We start from the raw sequence: 19,526 nt of genomic DNA, 5'->3' as shown, positions 1-19,526 counted from the left end.
ACATTAAATGGATTCATTTGATCCTAGATCTACGATCGATATGATCCATCTGGAAAAGTTCCGATCTCCAAGCTCAACTATAGACTAGGCCAATAGTAGCCCACCACGTGTGCATCAAATAAAATAATTAACAAAAATAAATCAACTTTGAGGATAGAGCTTCCATAAGCAAATTAAGAAAATACTTTATAACAAAACAACCATAAAGAACGTTACATAATATTATACAACAGAGCATAATAAAATATAATATATATTATATACATAAATATATAATATTATTATAATACTATAATAAAATATTGTATACTATAGCATAATAATAGAACATAATTTGATATTATACATCATAATATATCAATGTATTATGATATAATGTAATATAATATTATAAATAATAAAGATATAAAATATTATATTTATTATCATTATATATTAATATTATTATTTTCTGTAATTATTATGTTTTATTATGGGTATTTTGGTCCAAAAAGAAAAAAAAAATTTATAGCTCAAAACAGCTTTCCAGTGAAGCCTAAAAATGCTTTTTCGGAGAAACTCTCAACTTTTTCCAAAAAGCTGTTTTAGCTTTCTAGCAAAGCTAAAACAGTTTCTTGAATTTTTAACCAAATACTCCTATTCCACCTAAAAGTACTTTTGGAGGGCCAGAAAGTGTTTTCTGGCCCTCCAAAAGCTTTGTCCAATGGGACCATAGCCGTCGATCTCTTTTTCCTGCTTCGCAAAGCAGTAGTGTTGTTGGCCATCGTCCTCATTGAGGACATCAAGCCTATTGATGTGGTTGCCGATAGCACCATCGAAGATGTCATTGTTGTTGTCATCAAAGAGGAAGCTGAGATCGAAGGAGAAATGGTTAGGGCAATGAGGGAGGATGGAGCATAGGTTAAGGCCAAAAAGGAGGGGCGAGGTAATGTGGGAGTGGAGGACAAAGAGGGGAGGAGAAGTAGGAAGAAGGAAGAGAGGCGGGACTGAAAGATGAAGAGGAAGAGGAGGGCGATGCTCTATTTGCGTTTTTTAATGGCAGGATACTATTGGTTCGGTCTTATAACTAAGCTGATAGACCAGATCTATCCAATAATTTCTCCGAAGTTCTCTCCCTTTTTCCATGCCAAACTATTTTCGAATCTAAGACTAAAAGATCCGACCATATTATTAACACAAGCGGGCGAGCAAGGAAAAATATAAAATATAACCATGACCATCAAATCAAAGTTGAAATATAATCATAAATGAAATTGGTCAAATATTGATGGCTGTAGTCTTCACCAATTTTTTTAAACTAAACTCGGCATCGTCCAACAGGGTCCAAGTTGAACGAGGTTGTGAGAAACCAAGCATGAACTCCATTCTGCCCCATTTTAGGCTAACCAAAAAATCAAAATAGGCTTTCTTAGTCCAAATTGCCAAAATATAAACAACCAAACAATCTTGAAAATCCTAGGAGCCGACAGGATATTTCTAGAGAGGGACTTCATCTTGGTAATTGACTGGATATGGGATGTGAATATGGATGGAGACAGGCACCCGCTGCTTCGCGAGATCCGTTGTCTGGCCAAGGAGTCAGACTCCTTCCAGGTTGCATGCGTTTATCGGAAGGCAAACAGTGCGGCAGACTAGGTTGCTTTCTTTATAGCACGACATTTGGGCGGCATGGTTTGGACCAGAGTCGAAGATATTCTTCACCCCTTGTATCGTCTTCTTTCTCTTGATTTGGTAGATTGTACTCATGTAAGAACTATATGAATGTCATTTTTAACCAATATATATATATATATATATATATATATATATATATATATATATATTCACAATAAATAAAAACATGCACTCACCTTTTTTCTTTCTATTTCACCTTCCTAGTTATCTCATGATTGAAGCCACAATTATTTCAGCAGCACAAACTAATGGATGTTAGGAGAGAAGATCTAGGGTAGGAAAATAGAGATCGATGCAAAGAAGAGGAAAAGGCATGGGATGCTTTGGGGTTGGACCTTTTTTAACTTCTTTACCTTTTTTGTTTCTTTGAACCGGCTGCTTCTCTGAGCCAAAGTTAAGGAAACAAGCATCAAGAGATGTTAGTTGTCAACCAGGTGTCATTTTGTGATTAGAGGGCTTACGGAGTGTGCACCACACCACTGTTTTTCTCTTGGCAATGAGATATCAGCTCAACTATGTGCAGCTCTAGTGTTCGTCAATTTTAGTAAACTATTAGTATTGGGACACATAATATATCAATTTGAAGGAAACAGTAAAAATTTTCGCAAAAAGAAAAGAAAACAATAAAATTAAATTTTTAAGTTATATTATTTTAAATTAAAAATAAATAAAATAATGTTACATTTAAAAGTAATACTTAGGAATTAGCAATTGATTTATATATATTATTTTTATAAAATTATAATTCTGAAAGAAATTTAGGACCTTTTCACTTTTTTCCCTTAAGAAATGGAATCAATGAAGAGGGATTGGTTATATATTTTAGAAAAGTAGCACTATTACTATATAGGTAGTACACAAACTACACTCTTCTCCATCAATTCCATCTTAAAATGCACTGCAGTAATTTTAATACATGCACCATACCTTAAATATTGCTAGTATGCATTTGTAAAGTATAACATGTTAAGGATTGTGGAGAGATTTAGCCTGAACAGAATAATTAACAAGAGTAATAAGTCTCCTAACCTACAATTAAAAATGGGGACTTACCATGCGACACATGAATTTCACCATCAACTATGGTCACTTAGGTATTATTAATTTTTTAAGATTGTCGAGGAGCATTTCGCATCAATTTAGATTTTTTATAATTTTATATTTGTCAACATTTGTTTCCATTTTCTTTCTATTTTCGGAAATACTCTAAGGCTTTATTGGGTCACTGACAATTCCTTATGCCAATATATGATTCAAAACAGCCAGGTGACTTGCACCACTCCTTAGGAATCACATCATTCTTTCATGCCATATTAACATGTTATTTAAGTGAAGTCCCACGACCCTAATCTTTTTTTTTTTTATTTTTTTTTTAACGACAAAAGATCTTTCTCTAAGTTATGTAGTATAGTAACTTATGCATGGCTAATAATCTATCAAATATTATAAAAAATAGATGAATTATTCAATCTACCTGAGTTCAAGTTTGAAAGTCCAACTTTACTCATTGGTTCTCTTCATAGTTGACTTCTCAAGGCTATAAAGAGTTGCATTAAATTTTATAAAACCATTGTAATTTTTCTTGACTCATTATATAGATTTTTAGTTTGAAAAATTAATTTTTGATTAGATAAACTAAATTTCATTATTTTTAAATCAATGATGCAATGCACCATATTTCGTTCCATCACTAACATAAAGCCTTGAACTAAAATATCTCCTTTCAATAATTAGACTAGACACTCATATTTGTTAAAGAAGTAGATTTATGTCTCCTATTTCGATGTTTCCTTCGGGGATATCTTATTCTCTATCCATGTTTGTTGTATGTAGGCCTGTTAATGAGCCCAGCTACTCGGGCTCGGCCTGGTAAAAGCTTGGCTTGAGCTCGGCTCGTTAGTCAAATAAGCTCGAGCCCGGGCTCAAGCCCGAACGAGCCCAAATTAAATTTTCCATCGCCCCGTTAATCGTTTGGCCATTTCTATTTCCCGAGGACCCCGACCCCCGCCACCTCAGTCCCGACCCTCGCCACCTCAGTCCAAGACTAAAATCCTTGGCTCTCACACAATCTCCGCTTTCCTCTATACTCTAGGGTTTGTGCGCTCTCTTCGTCGTCTTCGATCCGATGGTTTCCGAAACGCTCGAGGAGGAGAAGAAGAGCTCGGAGGACGGATTTCCTTCGATGGAGGGGGAGGCAGCAAGGGATCCGGCGGTGGAGGAGGCAGCGACCGGAGGAGAGGCAAGCAGGGAGGCAGAGAAAGAGGAGGGGGAGGAGGAGGAGGGGGAAAAGAAGGTTGAGGAGGAGAAGTGGAAGCGGAAGAGGAGGGACACGGTGGAGAAGGGTGAGGAGGAAGGGATGGAGAAAAAGGAGAGGAAGAGGCGCCGTTAACTAGGGGACCAACGTATGCTCCTCCCAGCACAAGAGGCCGAGCCAAGCCCAAGCAGCACAAGAGCCACGTCCCATGTCCAACACAAGAGCGTCAAGGCCCAGATTTGGGACACCGCTGGCCAAGAGAGGTACCTCCTCCCAAACCCTAGACTTCTAATGCGGTTCTCGTTATCTTCTATTCTTAGATTTGTTCCCATTTGCCATTTTGTCTTCTTTGGTGTGGAACTCTAAAGAAGACTTTGGGGGCGGCTTCGGGATCGGATGGTCCCTAGATCCCGGTGGGGACGTTGGCTCTCTGTCGGGGTGGAGAGGAGGTGGTGTTGGCGGCCGGTCTGTTAACGAGCCGAATCGAGCCCGAATCTGAGCCCGAGCCTTTGCTTTGCTAAGCAAGTTCGAGTTCGAGCCCAATATGGCACTCGGTGGTCGGTACCGAGCCCAAGCCTGAGGATTTGTAAAACGGGAGCCTTGGGCTCCGCTCGGCCCGTGCCTAGCTGTATGCAAGCGAGTCCAATATATATGGTGAACAGCTGCAACACCGGCCTGGAATCCGGGCGTTACGACGAGAGCTCCAGGGCTTCGCCGAGAGTCGGCGCGGAGGGTCTCGGTCTCTATAAAACCAGCCAGTCCCAGCGCGAGAGTCCCAGCGAGAGTGCCGGAGACGCGCTGCTATGACCACCCGCATCGCTCCCGGCGTGGGAGCCAACCTTCTCGGCCAGCACGCCGCCGAGAGAAACCAAGACGCCACCACCTACGTCGGCAATCTCGACCCCCAGGTACTCATCCCCCTCTCCTCTCTCCTCCTCCTCTTTCTCTCACTCATCTCGATCTCAGAAGCTCTTCTTGCACTCGTTTCATATCTAGGGTTTCCTGAACTGTTCATGTTCTTTGTGGAATAGAGTCGATATTGTCTTTGAAAGAAGACTGATGGGGTCCAAATCTCTTCTCTTCTCCATCAAGAAGAAAGAGGACTGGTAGGGATTTCTTTGTGTGTAATCGCTTCGGTTTTCGGGATTATTCCACAACGTTCGTGTCTCAATGAAATTATTGCTAGGTTTTTTGATTGGAACGTTAGATTTAAATATTCGGGGATGCTGTAGTATATCAGGGCTTCTCGACAATCTGGTGAAATTGCTCAAATTAACTTGGCTTGTGAGACCACTGGTTAAACTAGTACTTGTTTAATTTTTCTTTCTTAAGTTGATGGGTATGCTGGTGATAATGATTTGGATGATATTTTCTGTTTCGATTGCAATGATTCATATGATCATGGCTGCACTTGTATCCGTGCTTTCTTGCTTATTGGTGGTCTAAATTTGTTATCATTGTCTTTTTGTATAGCAGAATAGAGAGTGTTTGAAGTTTTCAAGTAACATGGAAAAAAAATTCCCTAATTATCCAAAGCTTGTGAGTTGATGCTTTGTGGTTATCATGATGATGATTTTGCTATAAATGTTCTCTCCCTTGGGGATATTTAAGCCATTTTAAGAATTACATTATCAGTGAAAGACAACCATTAACATGCTTTTTCCCTGTCCTATGATAAAAAATGTGGGAGATATGGAAAGACGGTCAAACAACTATTTAGGATTGGTCACTTTTTATCTATCTAGTTACTTTGATGCAACCAAGTGAAATATCCATACGATAATGCAACAAATTTCCTGCAGCTGGTTGCACAAACAAAGCACATATCTAAAGCTTCTGACATGGGCTCGGTGTTGACAATGGAGGTGGTGAAGGCTTGACATTAACTTCAGAGCTACTTGGTGGAAGATTTGAGTAGCTAAGCAATATTCTGAACTACTGAGCAAAAAATAAACTAAACCTAGAAGTAAGAAAGCGAAAAAAGGGGATTAAAATCTAAAGGCTAAGGGAAGTTAAGGAACTCAATTGTCTAGGGAATAATTAGTAACTTACCGTCCCTATGCCAAGGTGGCTCCACCACCACCAAGGACTCCACCATCTGACACTACTGTAGAACGCCTCAAACAAGGACTCTATCAACTGATCTCACAACCAATCCCTGGAATCAATTGATCTAGAGAACCATGTTGCACAAACTTATTTCATAGAACCTATAGTTTCTCCAGAAAAGTCTCGCCCATGCTGCATTTTTCAGTATATGATATTACTTGTTTGGCATTCACAAGTTAGCAAAAAGGCATTCTTTCCATGTCAGTTATATGGTGAATTTCTTCTGCTTAATTGCTTACGGTAATTTCTTTATTTACCTTTCTCTTTTGTTTTATGTTTCTAGCCATGAAAGGAATATCACAAACTAGTAATTTTTCTCTTAGAATAAAAGAAAATTAGTAAAACGGCTTCGGAATTCAAGGCTAGTGATTAGTCTTTAGGAAATTTTACAAACCACATGCGAAATTCAAACTTTTCCAAGTGTTTTTGACTGTATCCGTACTATGTCATGGAAGTACACCACAAAGATGGACTTGAAATAGAAAACATGTCTCATGGTCTGCAATTAATTTATTGTTGCTAAAGGATCCTTTTAAAAAATTATATCAATCATTTCCTTTTTATGATTGTCCAAGTACTTCACTATGCCAATTCTTTTTCATTTTGTTTTCTCTTAGACTCTGTTTGGTTGCTGAGAAAATGAAAGAAAGGTAAAGAAAAGAGAATTAGCATAAGAGAGAAAATAAAATTGGGTTTTTCTCTCATTTGGTTGATCTAAGAAAATTTGGTGGTGGGAATATAGGTAGGTGGAGTTAGGTCCGGTTTGGTTAAATTCAGGGTGAGATTTGAAATCACTTATCCCAGACTTGGCCCAAATTTGATCAGGTTGTGATAATGCCAACCCATACCAACCTACTTGGGTTTAGCTCAGCTGATTAAAGTAAAAAATACTAAATGGGTTAAATATAAAATAAATGATTAAAAAACTTATTTCTCCCTCCGCTTTTTGACACACATCCTTACACCTCTCTTTGTTTTACTTAGAAAAGGTACAGAAGCCTAACCGTCCCTAGATCTTCTGCCACTTCCGTCTCTCCCAACGTTGGTCCCAATTGAAAGCCCTCCTAGTTGTGACTCCCACCAACAACAGCTCTCATGCAACTATTCTTTGCATTCAATCATGGAATCAATGATTATAAGCAATAATCATAGAGATCAAAGGAGAGTTGTTAGGTTTTCTTGACATTTATGTGCTAATATTAATTTTGACTTTTTGAGTTGAAAGGGCTGTGGAGGAACCTAAGGTTTCGTCGAGAACAGGGAAGGGCAATGTTGTGGCTTTATTGTGGGAAATACAAGGAACGAATGGGAGTGTTGGGATCTTACCGAAGAGAACTGAGAGAAGGGTTAAAATTGGCATGAGAATATTGAAGGTGTGATGGGTCTAGTGAGGATTTTGGTAACTATGGAGGCAAATAAAGGTTAGGAAAGGAGCTTCATCCTAACTATTAAGACTTATTTGGGTCCAAGCCAACCTGAGCACTAATTGCACAGTGGCTAGATGGGTTTGGGTTGTTTGACTTTAAGTGGGTCTGTGAAAGGGTCAATCTAAATGCGCTTTTTACCCAGATTGGTTAGCAGGTCCATGCTAGTTGTGGGCCCTAAGAAAATTGAAGAGATAATTGTAGAGAAAACGGTTAAGATATGACCATGTTATTTTTAACTAGTTGCATATTTGTTATTTTCAGCTCAGGGTCCCTAACTTTTGGAGAATTTTAATTCTCTTGGTTTTTTTTTTGTCACACAAATTTCACAATGTAAACAAAAAAAAGTCCTTTTCTTTTCTTTCACTTTGTGACAGTTATGCTAAAAAGTGGTCATGTAAGTGCTTAATTTGGTCGGGCTGCCTGGGCCAAGCTCGCTTAACCCTATTGCTTTAAGGTTTTATTTGTCTGTTCTTTTCCCCTATTTGAGCCCTGTATGGGAAATGGAAGAGGTGAAGACTACTGCCAACCGTGTAGCAACTAGCAAGCCGATCAGTGGCCATTGATAGGTTAACCAGCAGTCACAGGTAGTTATACTGGTTGTAGTGGCCAGCACTAGTACCAGGTTTGTATATATTATTCTTGTTTCTTCCTTAGATCGATCTTCATTCTCTTCCTCTTCTTCCTCTAAAGTTTCGTTCTCTTCCTCTTCTATTTGTACCCCTTCTTCATCTGGCCATTTTCTCTTTTTCCTCTGGATTTTCCCTTTTGTTCAGCTTTCTAGCCTTTGTGCTACTTGCCTCCTCCTCCTTGATGGTTCTTGGATGTGTCCCTATAACTTGTTGGTTGTTGCTTACTACCCTCTTCCTCCTCCTGCTTCTTGCCAGGTATTGGCTATTTTTTGCAACCTATTGGCTGCGTAATAACAGCAATGCTGCTGCTACTCTAATTGTTGTGGATTTTGGTCTTTGGACTTTTTAAGTGTGGAAAATAAGTTTCATGTTGCTAATATTGGTGACAAAAGAATATATATATGATACATGCATATGATTTCAACAATAGCTTGGAAGGGTTTCCTCCCTAGGTGGCTTCCTAAATGCCTAGGTGCCTGCTTAGGCCATATAGGGGTTCTACCATTTGCTTGACCTATGCAGTTTGACAACCTTGCTTCTTGATCAATCAAACAAAGCCTCAACATGCTATTATGAGTATAAAATTGGCATGATTTTGGTTTTTAATAATATGAAATCAACACAATATTTTCCTCATGTTTATTCTTGTAGTTTTAAAATATAATTTTTCTGCTATATTTTCGGGAACTGTTCTTTTGACGTATTGGCATTGAGTCTCAAATTTGGCGTGTTTGCTTTGTATAAGCATGCCGTGATTTGATGAAGGCATGATGGATTTCCAAATTTTCTATTCTATTATCTTTACCAGGCAATTCTAAAGGCTTTTATCCTGGGTCTGTGAATCCTTGAGGTGACTTCTTCATTCCTCACTCTATAGATGCTCCCTTCATAAAAAATACACCTGCCTTGGTTTAGTTCTCTATCTTCTAGTGAAATCTGAGAAAGATTAGGGAAGTGCATGAATAAAATATCGTATTCTATGTATCAATATAGTTAGTTAAATAAAAAAAGCTATTGAATCACTGCCACCCATCCTCCTCATGTGCATTGCACATGCTCAACAATATTCAGTAAAATGAAGTATAGTTACTTCTCCTTAGATTTCAAATGATTATTGCTTATGTTTTGAGCTAGCTCAGCTATAGTTCTTCCTTATGCAAATTTGTTTGATAACAAAAGCTTATAAGATGCAGAGCATAATGATTATAAGGAATAATTTTATATTCTCAAAATTAACTCTGGTAGAGCTTTGACATCTTCAAGATGTCATTGTTATTATAGGCCCTTGTGAAGCAGTCTATATATTGTTTCCCATCAAATGGAGTGCATACTTTAGTTAAAGGCACCATTTTTTTTGAGGTGGAGGGGGCAGGGGGGAGAGAGGGGTACATTATGGTGACTTATATAGATGCATATTCTCATACTCATGATTGATTATATTATTTTTAATTTTACAGGTTACTGAGGAGCTACTGTGGGAATTATTTGTCCAGGCAGGTCCTGTTGGTAAGTTCAGTGCTGTTTTGTGATATCATATGTTAGTTAAACTATTTTGGACTTATGCTTGGTGCAAAACAGCATATTACCCTTTAGCACATCCTAAACCTTATTCATAAATGGGTAATGTTGTAAGCTTAGAACATTACAAGCATGTTTTAGCAATGGAGTGGACAGTTGTAAACTCCACTTAATACATCAGAAAGAGATTTCTGATTCATAAAGTGTTTGAGAGAAATGTTAGACTCCAACACTTACATGTGAAAATTCTAAGCAGCTAATAACTCAAATATTGGGACACGGCAAATAAGAAATGTCATTCATTTAAAATTTTAGCTATAGCTTGTATTCAAGATTTCCTGAATGCTTTATCAGCATTTCTGTATCATGTTCTATCTGATTCCTGTACCTGTCCATGTTTCACAACCTTGTTTGGCTCTTATACCATCCATTTTCTCAAGATTGAGTAATTTATCCGCATATGTTAAGATGAGTTTGGTGAGAACCTGTGACTGCTTATCTAATGTGCTTGTAATCCTTGGCAGTTTTGATTGCAGCTAGACGGACAAGAACTCGGTGAGATGAGCTTTATTTTTGCTCTGACTAGAGAAGAGACATATGGCATGCCTTGAATTAATATGGGTGTTCAATTATTTTTGTTCTACTCCAAACCATTTAGAAAGGGTGGGCCTTAATTCAATGGAAAGATTGCTCCACTATGACTTGAGTGTCATGGGTTTGAAACATGAAAATAGCCTCTTCGTACGTGGGGGTAAGACTGTGTACATCCCACCCTCTCCAGAGCCCATAGTGGCGAGAGCCTCAAACACTTGGATGCCCTTTTATCAAACCATTCAAAAAGGTGACTGTGTTCAAAACTTTCTAGATCTTTAATCTAGCAAATTTGGCCCTCATATGTTGAAGCCTACATAAAGGATTATCTGATAAAAAATTGAACCTTATGTCCAATCATAGGTAAGATAAGTTCCTGTCACTAGTCATTATACATGAAAAGAGTGTGGAATATTCTAGACACTACGTTAGAGTTGGCTGATATGGACCTACCTCTATCTCATTTGAAACTGAGGATAACATGGCAAACTTAATAGACTAAAAGATAAACGAGTGAGAGCAGCCTAATTTAATGATGAAGTATATATGCAACATATGCATTGATATTTTTGGAGTGCATCTTTCTTAAGGACAACCTTTTAGTACTTTCTCATCTATGCCTTAAGGTCCTAAAAGCCATAGCATGAAAGAACGTTTCTTGTCTTGTCTATTGGGTATTTATAGGGGTGTGATTGACCCATCTCAGCTTGAAATTAAGTTTGAGCCTGAAGTTTGAGTGCAAGCTTAACTCATGTATTATTTGATTGAGCTTTTGAGCCTCTAATCTTGAACTGAGGTGAATACGAGCCTATTCCAATCAGCTTGATAACCTTAAAATTGAGCAAACATTGGTTCAAATTCCTATCAAGATTGAGCTGAGTTCAAGCTTCAATAAAGGTTTTATTTGATTCTAAAAATTTATATAGACCACTAATCAAAACCTTAGTCATGAACCATAGAATCAACTGGAAACAGAATATAATATCAAAAATATTATTTATCATACGTTTTATTCAATTATGTGCCATAAACATTAGCCTATTTGATTTATTCTAGTGGTTGATAGCGCATGCATTTATATACATCTTAAGGAAAAATGCCACCCCTTCCCCAAACACACACATGAAAGGGCTTTTCTAACCCCTGCAAATATAGTTTATTGCAGATTTACCCTCTGAAAAGTGAAAAATCACTATTTGCATATATGTTTATATATACCTTAAATTATTTTTTTGCACCAATTCCCCTTCTATTAGATTTTTGACTAATGGTTTTAATAAATACTGTTTCAAGTGTAGAATGAAAATATTATCCTTTTGCATTAATGCCGCTGAAAAAATTGAACATTCAGTTTACATTGTGAAGTGCTATGTTTTTGTTTCAGCAAAAAAAGAGCTATGATTTTGCATAAATTATTCAGGGGTATCAGTGCAAAAGGGAATAAAGTTATTTCATATTTAACATGATTATTCATTAACATGTCAGCCATCATTGCAAAAATAAGATGATTTGAGGGCTATATATGTAAATAATGATTTTCAAGGGTACATTCTCAATAAGATGAGCCTGATCAAGCCAGTTTTTTTGTTATGCTTGATTTGGAATTAGTTTTGAGTCTAAGAACTGAATCCAAGCTTGGCTCAACATTGAATTGGGCCTAATTGAGCTTATATTCAAGTCAAGCTCAAGTAAAACTTGAGCTGCTAGGATCAATTGACAGCCCTAGTGCTATGTAGACTGGTAAAATTGAACTTGGTCTTCATTTCAGTAATACAATTTTAACTTTTCTGTGCAGTTAATGTCTATGTTCCAAAAGATAGAGTTACAAATCTTCATCAAGGATATGGATTCGTGGAGTTTCGGAGTGAAGAAGATGCAGATTATGTAAGCATTGCACACATGTTCGTTTCTCTTTTGTCTGTTTTTCCTGCATTCATATTTTGTTTTTATTCATGTAGCTTTAATTTGCTGGTGCTTTCAAGCTGTATATTATCGCCAACGATGAGGACTCCTTTTTTGGTTTAACTTTTTGCAGGCTATCAAGATTTTGAACATGATCAAACTATATGGAAAGCCAATACGTGTAAATAAGGTGCAATTGATTTCTGTTTTCCTATATCACTCCTCATTTTGGTGATCTTCATGTTTTTTAAATCAATATTATATATGTATATTTTTTCAGCAACTTGTTAAACATTAAGCTTCTTAGAGGAAAAAATCCACTTAAAATGGAGCATTTAGAATTTTTTTGACTCTCTGACTCCCATATGGGGACCAAGCTGTCCTTTTTCCTCTTCGAAGTTGCCACTCATGTTCTTATTTTTCCCCTCAATTATACCATTTTTAAATGGTGGAGACTATTAAATGCATTTGTTTTCCTTTTTCTTTATTCAACCTATCTCTCTTAAAAGCATGATTCGCTGTACTGGCCCGAACCGGATGGTATGGAGCATACCATACCATACCGGTTCGATACCGGTACATGGTACAGGAGGCGTACCAGCACTAAGTACGCCGAAAAGATTCTGTACCGTACCGTAACAATGCAATGCTAGCGTTGAACCTTTGATGCGCGAGGAACTGTCTGAAAGTGAAAGGCATCATTGGTAGGCGGCCAAGCGAACATTCCTGTGTGATTGGGGATAGGTAGGCGCAGTGGTACGGGGTCCAATACCGAGTCGCCGAACCTTGGTAAAAAGTACATCAAGTTAGGAAATTTATCCAAATCTAATATGCATTATTGTCACGATCATGGTAAATCATGTGCAACTGCTTGCTATATGGTTCCTTTCAGTTTGATACACTGAATATGATGGATCAATAGTGCATGCAAATACTTCAATGTTTGTTGCTTTCACATGAACTTCTTGGTGCTTCTTGTTTTTCTGTGATTATCTCACAGTACTATGGCAATATATATTGGCTCGAATGATTTTGCAAGCCAACACTGGTTGAAAACCTGTATATACAGAATTTGCATCCTATGTTCAAGCCATGGTGTAAGAAATTGCTAAAATTCTCCACCTAAAGTCATGCAGCCTCATTTCATTAAGAGAATTTTCCACATGCGCTAGGTTTTCCAGGCAATGCTAAGCATGCTGTAAGGAATGTCTGCAGAATTATGCAGCAGCTTAGATGCTTATGTGCTGGGGTATTTCAAATTGCATGAGCTTTTTCAAAAAAGAAAAGAAATGATGCCTTCTGATGGTGGATAACATTCATATCCTATGCCCATAAGAACTACCAACTTTTGCTACACGTTTAAGTGATTTTATTTTCTTTCAATTGAACCTTTCCTGACTAAATCATATCCTTTTGCCCTATATGTCATGAAGAATATCAAACTTTATCTGAACGTCCCAATGAATTAAGATGTTTCTACATATTCCATTTCTATCAGTTTATATTTTTTTTTAAATATCCTGTTTCTTCTGAATTTCTTCCCAGTTTTGTCAAACTACGTCACTGTCACTAGGTTTTTAACTACACTAGCCGGGTTTGCCAAATAGTTATCTTCCAAACCAGTCACTAATTATCTGGTTTTAGTCATTTGGTTTCTGTTAACTGCTGTTTGCAAATCACTTGTTACCCTACTCTGAGTTTCTGGAACTGCCTCTCTCTTCATTAAAACATACCTAGGTAGGGACATATATCCTTTTATTTTCCTTGTTTTTTGGTTCTGCTGAGGCTAAAAACTGCACCCTGCCCTCACTACATTGGGGTATGGACATACTGTCTTGCCATCTATGTCCACTGAAATGAATAGTTGAGGAGGTTTTCACATTAAGACCCCTGATAGAAACTGCTTGATGTCCTTCCTTGTCACCTACGCTACTGCATAATGGCAATTGTTCTGTTGTCCATGTCTACAAAATTTCTGGCAAATAATCCCCTACAGGAACTGTCTCTATGCATTAAGAGACAGTTATTTTCCACAAGATAACACCTAGATTATTCATTTAATTTTTTTCCTATTTCAGGCTTCCCAAGACAAGAAAAGCTTGGACGTGGGAGCAAACCTTTTTATTGGTAATCTTGACCCGGTAAAAGTCTTTTCCATCCATAATTTAAACACACAGACATCCATGTGATATTTCTTGATTTGATGTATGTTTCTTGTTATTTGCTGCAGGATGTAGACGAGAAACTTCTTTATGATACTTTCAGTGCATTCGGAGTTATTGTGACTAATCCTAAGGTGATGCCTTCTTTAACTATTCTCATTGGCGAAATTTTAATTCAATGTGATTTCATATTTGGAGGAAAATTACAACATGAATTGATAATTGAGTTAGTAGTTTGATAATTTGCTGCATTCCTGTTAGTAATAACATGCCATGCATGTGTGCAATAAATGATTGACAAAGGAATCTTGGAAAAAAGATGTACAATCTTCTATTGGTTTAGAAGCTGAATGCTTATTTGTGCAATGAAAATATTTTATTTGTAAGCCAAAATTTTCAGGCTAGAAATCTTCTTTTAATTTTATTAGTATAACTCTTATGTTCACAAAATGACTTGTCAAATTAGTCTATGCTAATTATTTTTTTAGTAGAATAACTGCTTTCAATTAAAATCCTCATTTGTTGCTTATCTTGGGGTTACAGTATTTCAGGAACTAATTTATGATAGTTGAGTTTTAAGTTTGATCAGTATGTCTTTTCTCTCTCTCTCTCTTTCTCTCTCATCCATCTCTCTTCTCTCTGAAACAGAATGAACATTCTTAGTGTGAAATCTTTCTAACATTGTCTTGAAATGATTGCACGGACACAGTTTGATTTTCAAAGGTGATGCTTGTGGACAGTGTTTTGAAATCTTTACATTTCAGAAATAAGATGGGATTATATTGCAAATTTTCTATGCTTTAAATAAACTTAGCTTCGAACTTTCAATGATGTGTGATTGGCAAATCTCTTTCTATAAAACCAGCCAACCATAAGAGTTAAAAGTTCATGCTACCAAAATGCTAGAGTCCATCCTTTCAGAAGCTTGAAAGACATTCCCAATGTTTATGGAGATCATCAAATTTTCTTATAGCATTAGGATGCCTATGTTGTTGGTTCAACACTATTTAATACTGGCTGTTTACATTCTTCGTTCCATGTATTGTGATGCCTATTTTTTGTTAGTTTTGACTACATTTGTATTATCCCAGATTCCCAAACTTGGGCTGGCCTACCTGTTTTATGGGCCAATGACTAGATATGTAGAATTTCTAGGTTTGGCTGGTACATTTCAATTGCATGTTGGACTGGGTTTGTGTATTATGTTGGAGCAACTCACCTAAAGTTGAACCTAGGAGTACTCAAGGTTGAGCCAAGTCATGTGTGTCTCTACTTATCCTTACATGTGAGTGTGCTCAACCGAAGCCTTTGCAAGCTAGGAATATGGAGCTAAAAGAAGACCCAAATGGATGAAGGGAATTTGTGTTCCCTTAACCTAAAATGGCACAAGGAATGTGTGTTAGAGTGCATTTGGTAACAAGTTTAACACCATAACTTAGCGATCCTTTCTTGTAAGCCCATTCAGGTTTACACTATTGATGGATTGAAATTTATTGACCTATATTTGTTAAGAGTAGTCACTATGACTACATTTGTTGTGAAATTACTCCCTGATGTAGTTAGCATCAAAACCGTTGGCCAAATAGAGTGGAGAGAGTCAGAGAAAGAGAATGTCTTATGGAGTTGATGTTGGGATTACCTCCAATGACATAACTGTCACGCCCCCGACCTAAAAGCATGTGCTGAGGAATGTGGCAAATTCAAAGAGCTGGCCCCTCCTTCCCCCGTAATCCCAAAATACACACAATCCAATATTCCATTGTATTTAGGATTACTAGGTGCCCCAACTCCAATAGAGCTGGCCCCTCCTTCCTGTTTTTCAGGAAACCATATATGAACATGAATTGTGGGAATATTAGGCCACCAATCACTGCAACTGTTCTATTGGCTCTGTAGTAACTTCCCTTATATTTCCCTCATCATAATCGAATTCTAATGTACTTTAAGACTCTTCCTGCTATTTATCCCAATTCAAAGCACTGGCCTCACCAAATCTTAACAATAAAATAGAAAACAGGGAACAATCTCAAATACCTAAATTCCACATTCCAACTTCTATTCAGAAATATCCTCAAAAAAAAACTTCTATAAAAAAAAAGTCTCAACACCAACACAAAAACAGTGGCAAGAATAACCCTCTTGGGTATCAGTATGGTGCAGTCAGAATATGATAGTAGGTTTTTTTTATTAAAACTCTTAGTCATTGGTGAATGATCGTTTCTCTCAAGCTCAAGAGTCAAAGACTCAAAACTCAGATCCCTGCGGTAGGTCTGAATCATAAGATTATTCATTCTTGTTCAACGGATCTTTGACATATTATCCGATAAAAAGGTAACTGGCTCTTTCATTGCATCATATAGATTCTTTTCCCCAGAAAATTGTATACTAGCTATAAGTTGAATATCATTAATATGAATCTCTATGATACTAGATACTTTGCTGATTTTTTTTAATTAAGTAAATACTTGTTTTGGAAAAAAATTGGTTATGCTGTCGTGTTTCTTGAATATTAAATAAGCTTTTCTATGCTTTTCTCTAAATTATTCTTTACTTGAAAGAACCTCTTGCTTTTGTCCAATATATAGCAAACAAAGACTGTCTATTCTTTTTTTGTCAAAAAAGGAAGGAGGCTAGGTCCACCCGCTTCATTAAGAAAATGAAGAGCATTGCAAACACTATTATATTCAATGTTTACCAGTAAAAAGTACTTTATCCATTCAAATTACATCCTTGGATCACAGTTTCATGCACATAAATATAACGAGTCTAGTACATAAAAGCATGCAAAGAACTCTATTATTTGTATCACCCAACAATAGATGTAAACTCATATTTACGTGTTAATCGATACATTATAGTTATATGTGAGCGCATTCCTAGGACTAATCTTGCTTCTAGGATAAGCATGAAAATGTAGCTTGAACTCAGCTTGCTTTTAATAATGAGCTTGGAGAGGCAGTTTAGAGCTTTAGTTGTACATATTTTCCCTTCAAAATTTTAATATTTTGTTAGGTTAAAAATGTTATTATTATTAGAGGAAGCTTTGATATTTCTCAAGGTGATTTGCTTCCCCAGGGGTTAAGCCCTGGGTCCACCCCTGGGGATCTGATGGTGCTTAAGCCAAAGGAAGGTGTGGATTGTATTGACTGACAAGTAAAACTGAGTAAAATTTATATGTTCTTTCCCACTATAATCCCCTTTTCCACTTTTCTGGAGGCAAGCTGTCTTCAATATTTTATCATATGTTTCTTTATGTTCACTATCATGGATTCCATTGCATGGAGACCCCTCTTTTTAGTTGCTTTTGCTTTTACATCTGCCCTTTGACAATGCAAACAGAATATTTCTTTTCTTCTTACCTGTTCAGATAATGCGGGATCCTGAAACTGGAAATTCACGAGGTTTTGGCTTTATTAGCTATGATTCCTTTGAGACATCTGATGCAGCAATAGAGGTAATTTCTTTGGATTCATTTAAATTACTTAGCATATTCTGAATGAGATGTGCCTTATATTTTATGCAAGTTATTTGTTTTTTTTTTTTGGCTGAATGATACTTTAGGTGTTAGGGCTTTCTGCTGCTTTCACATCTTATTTTCTTATTTTTTTTCTTCTGCTTGTGTTGTTTGTCTATCCAGGCTATGAATGGTCAATACCTTTGTAACCGGCAAATTACGGTTTCCTATGCATATAAAAAAGACACTAAAGGAGAACGTCATGGCACTCCAGCAGGTATGTTTCTTCCGTCTCCAAAAGTTAGGGTCTGGCCAGCAATGGAATAGGTTCTCATCATGAAAACCTTTTGATCATTATTCCATGAATCCTGAAATGATGTCTTTATGTATTGTTTCGCATTATGCAGAGCGAATTCTAGCTTCAAGCAACCCAGCAGCTCAGAAGAACCGGCCACACACCCTATTTGCAAGTGGCCCACCAACGCTCCCCAATGGTCCTCAGGCGAACGGTCCTGCTGGCGCACCAATTCCTCCGCGACCTTATGCCAATGGTGCGATGCCACCAGTTCGGCCTCCACCACCGATGGGCCAGTTTCCGCCCCCGCTGCAGATGGCAGGGCCTCCATCATGGCCTGGCCAACCACAACCACCCAGCCAGCCCATTCCACCACCCAGCATGCCGCCGCCGCAGCTCCAGCAGTTCAGGCCTCCGATGCAACCTCCACCTACAGGCATGATGAGGCTGCCGCCACCGCCGCCGCCTTCTTCTGGGGTAGGTGTGCCACCGCCAGCTATGTGGAGGCCACCCCCACCACCTCAACAGTTTGGTGCAAGACTGACGATGCCCATGCTTCAGATGTCCATGCCGCCACCGCCGCCACCAAATGCTTCAGCCCCTGGTGCTCCAAATTCTACAGGATGAGTTGCCGGAAGCACAGGCTAAGGAAATTGGTATGGATGATTATGCGCATTTGGGCTTTTGGAATGTTACGGGGCTAAACTAATGAAAGTATTGTACAACTGAAATATGAGGGAGAGCCTGCTGAACAAAGAGGTATAAAGTGTGATGAGAATTTTTTTGGCTTGTGTCTGTGTCAAGATCTATCATCCTCGGATAAGGTGATGCGACAGTATGATGTAGATTCGAGGGTCATTCACGCTATTTAAGAAAAAAAAAAGAACTTGGTTTTTAATTCATGCGTTGCATTTACGTTTATAGACTGCATCAGGTCAACAATGTTGCTCCAAATTGGCAGGGAATCTCCTACAGCCCTGGTGTAAAAACTTTCCATCGCTTAAACGCGTGGCAGGGTTTAGTTGGTTGATGTTGACGGCACGGTCACCTACTCTTTCTTTCCTGTTAAGGCCTTCTTTCCAGCCTAAATCGGTGAAAACTGATATTCTGATAAGAAATGAAAACTGGTCTAACTTTTTCCTACATTTATGTGCCTCTTAAAGAATGAATCACGCATTGGATGCCGTGCGTTATCTTCGAGTTGGGTCAACCCCGTCATCCTCATCACCATCTAATCTATAAAAAATGAATGTAAAATGTATGATCCATGTAAAACTCCCTTCTGTTAAGTATCATCATAATTAAGTTGTATAAGAAAATACGCAATTGCCAAAAAAAATACTCGTTCAAAATGGACCTATTGTAAGCAGTCATTTCCAAATGCCCATCTAACATGATGATATGTTTATTAAGACCTATTGGAGATTTACATTGGCTCAGATTCCTCAAAACAAGGTTTCACATTGCTAGAAATAAATAAGAAAAGTTTTAGGAAATCAAGAAGGTGCTCT

At 37.7% G+C, this 19,526-nt stretch overlaps 1 protein-coding gene across 1 annotated transcript; it reads left to right on the top strand.

Annotated features, from left to right (window-relative positions):
- The first annotated feature begins 4,546 nt into the window (after positions 1-4,546).
- On the top strand, positions 4,547-18,913 carry LOC103702711 (uncharacterized). Its single transcript, XM_008785254.5, has 9 exons — positions 4,547-4,836; positions 9,551-9,599; positions 11,998-12,086; positions 12,238-12,294; positions 14,183-14,245; positions 14,335-14,400; positions 17,634-17,720; positions 17,904-17,997; positions 18,128-18,913. The coding sequence occupies exons 1-9, from the start codon at positions 4,732-4,734 to the stop codon at positions 18,640-18,642; spliced, it is 1,125 nt and encodes a 374-aa protein (XP_008783476.1). The 5' UTR covers positions 4,547-4,731; the 3' UTR covers positions 18,643-18,913.
- Positions 18,914-19,526: the final 613 nt, after the last annotated feature.

This window comes from Phoenix dactylifera, chromosome 1 (assembly GCF_051530095.1).
Source record: "Phoenix dactylifera cultivar Ajwa chromosome 1, Ajwa_hap1_PhDact_Kaust_v1.1, whole genome shotgun sequence".
Taxonomy (NCBI): Eukaryota; Viridiplantae; Streptophyta; class Magnoliopsida; order Arecales; family Arecaceae; genus Phoenix; species Phoenix dactylifera.
Note: the sequence above shows the minus strand (reverse complement) of the source record. Positions and strands in the feature narration are given on the sequence as shown.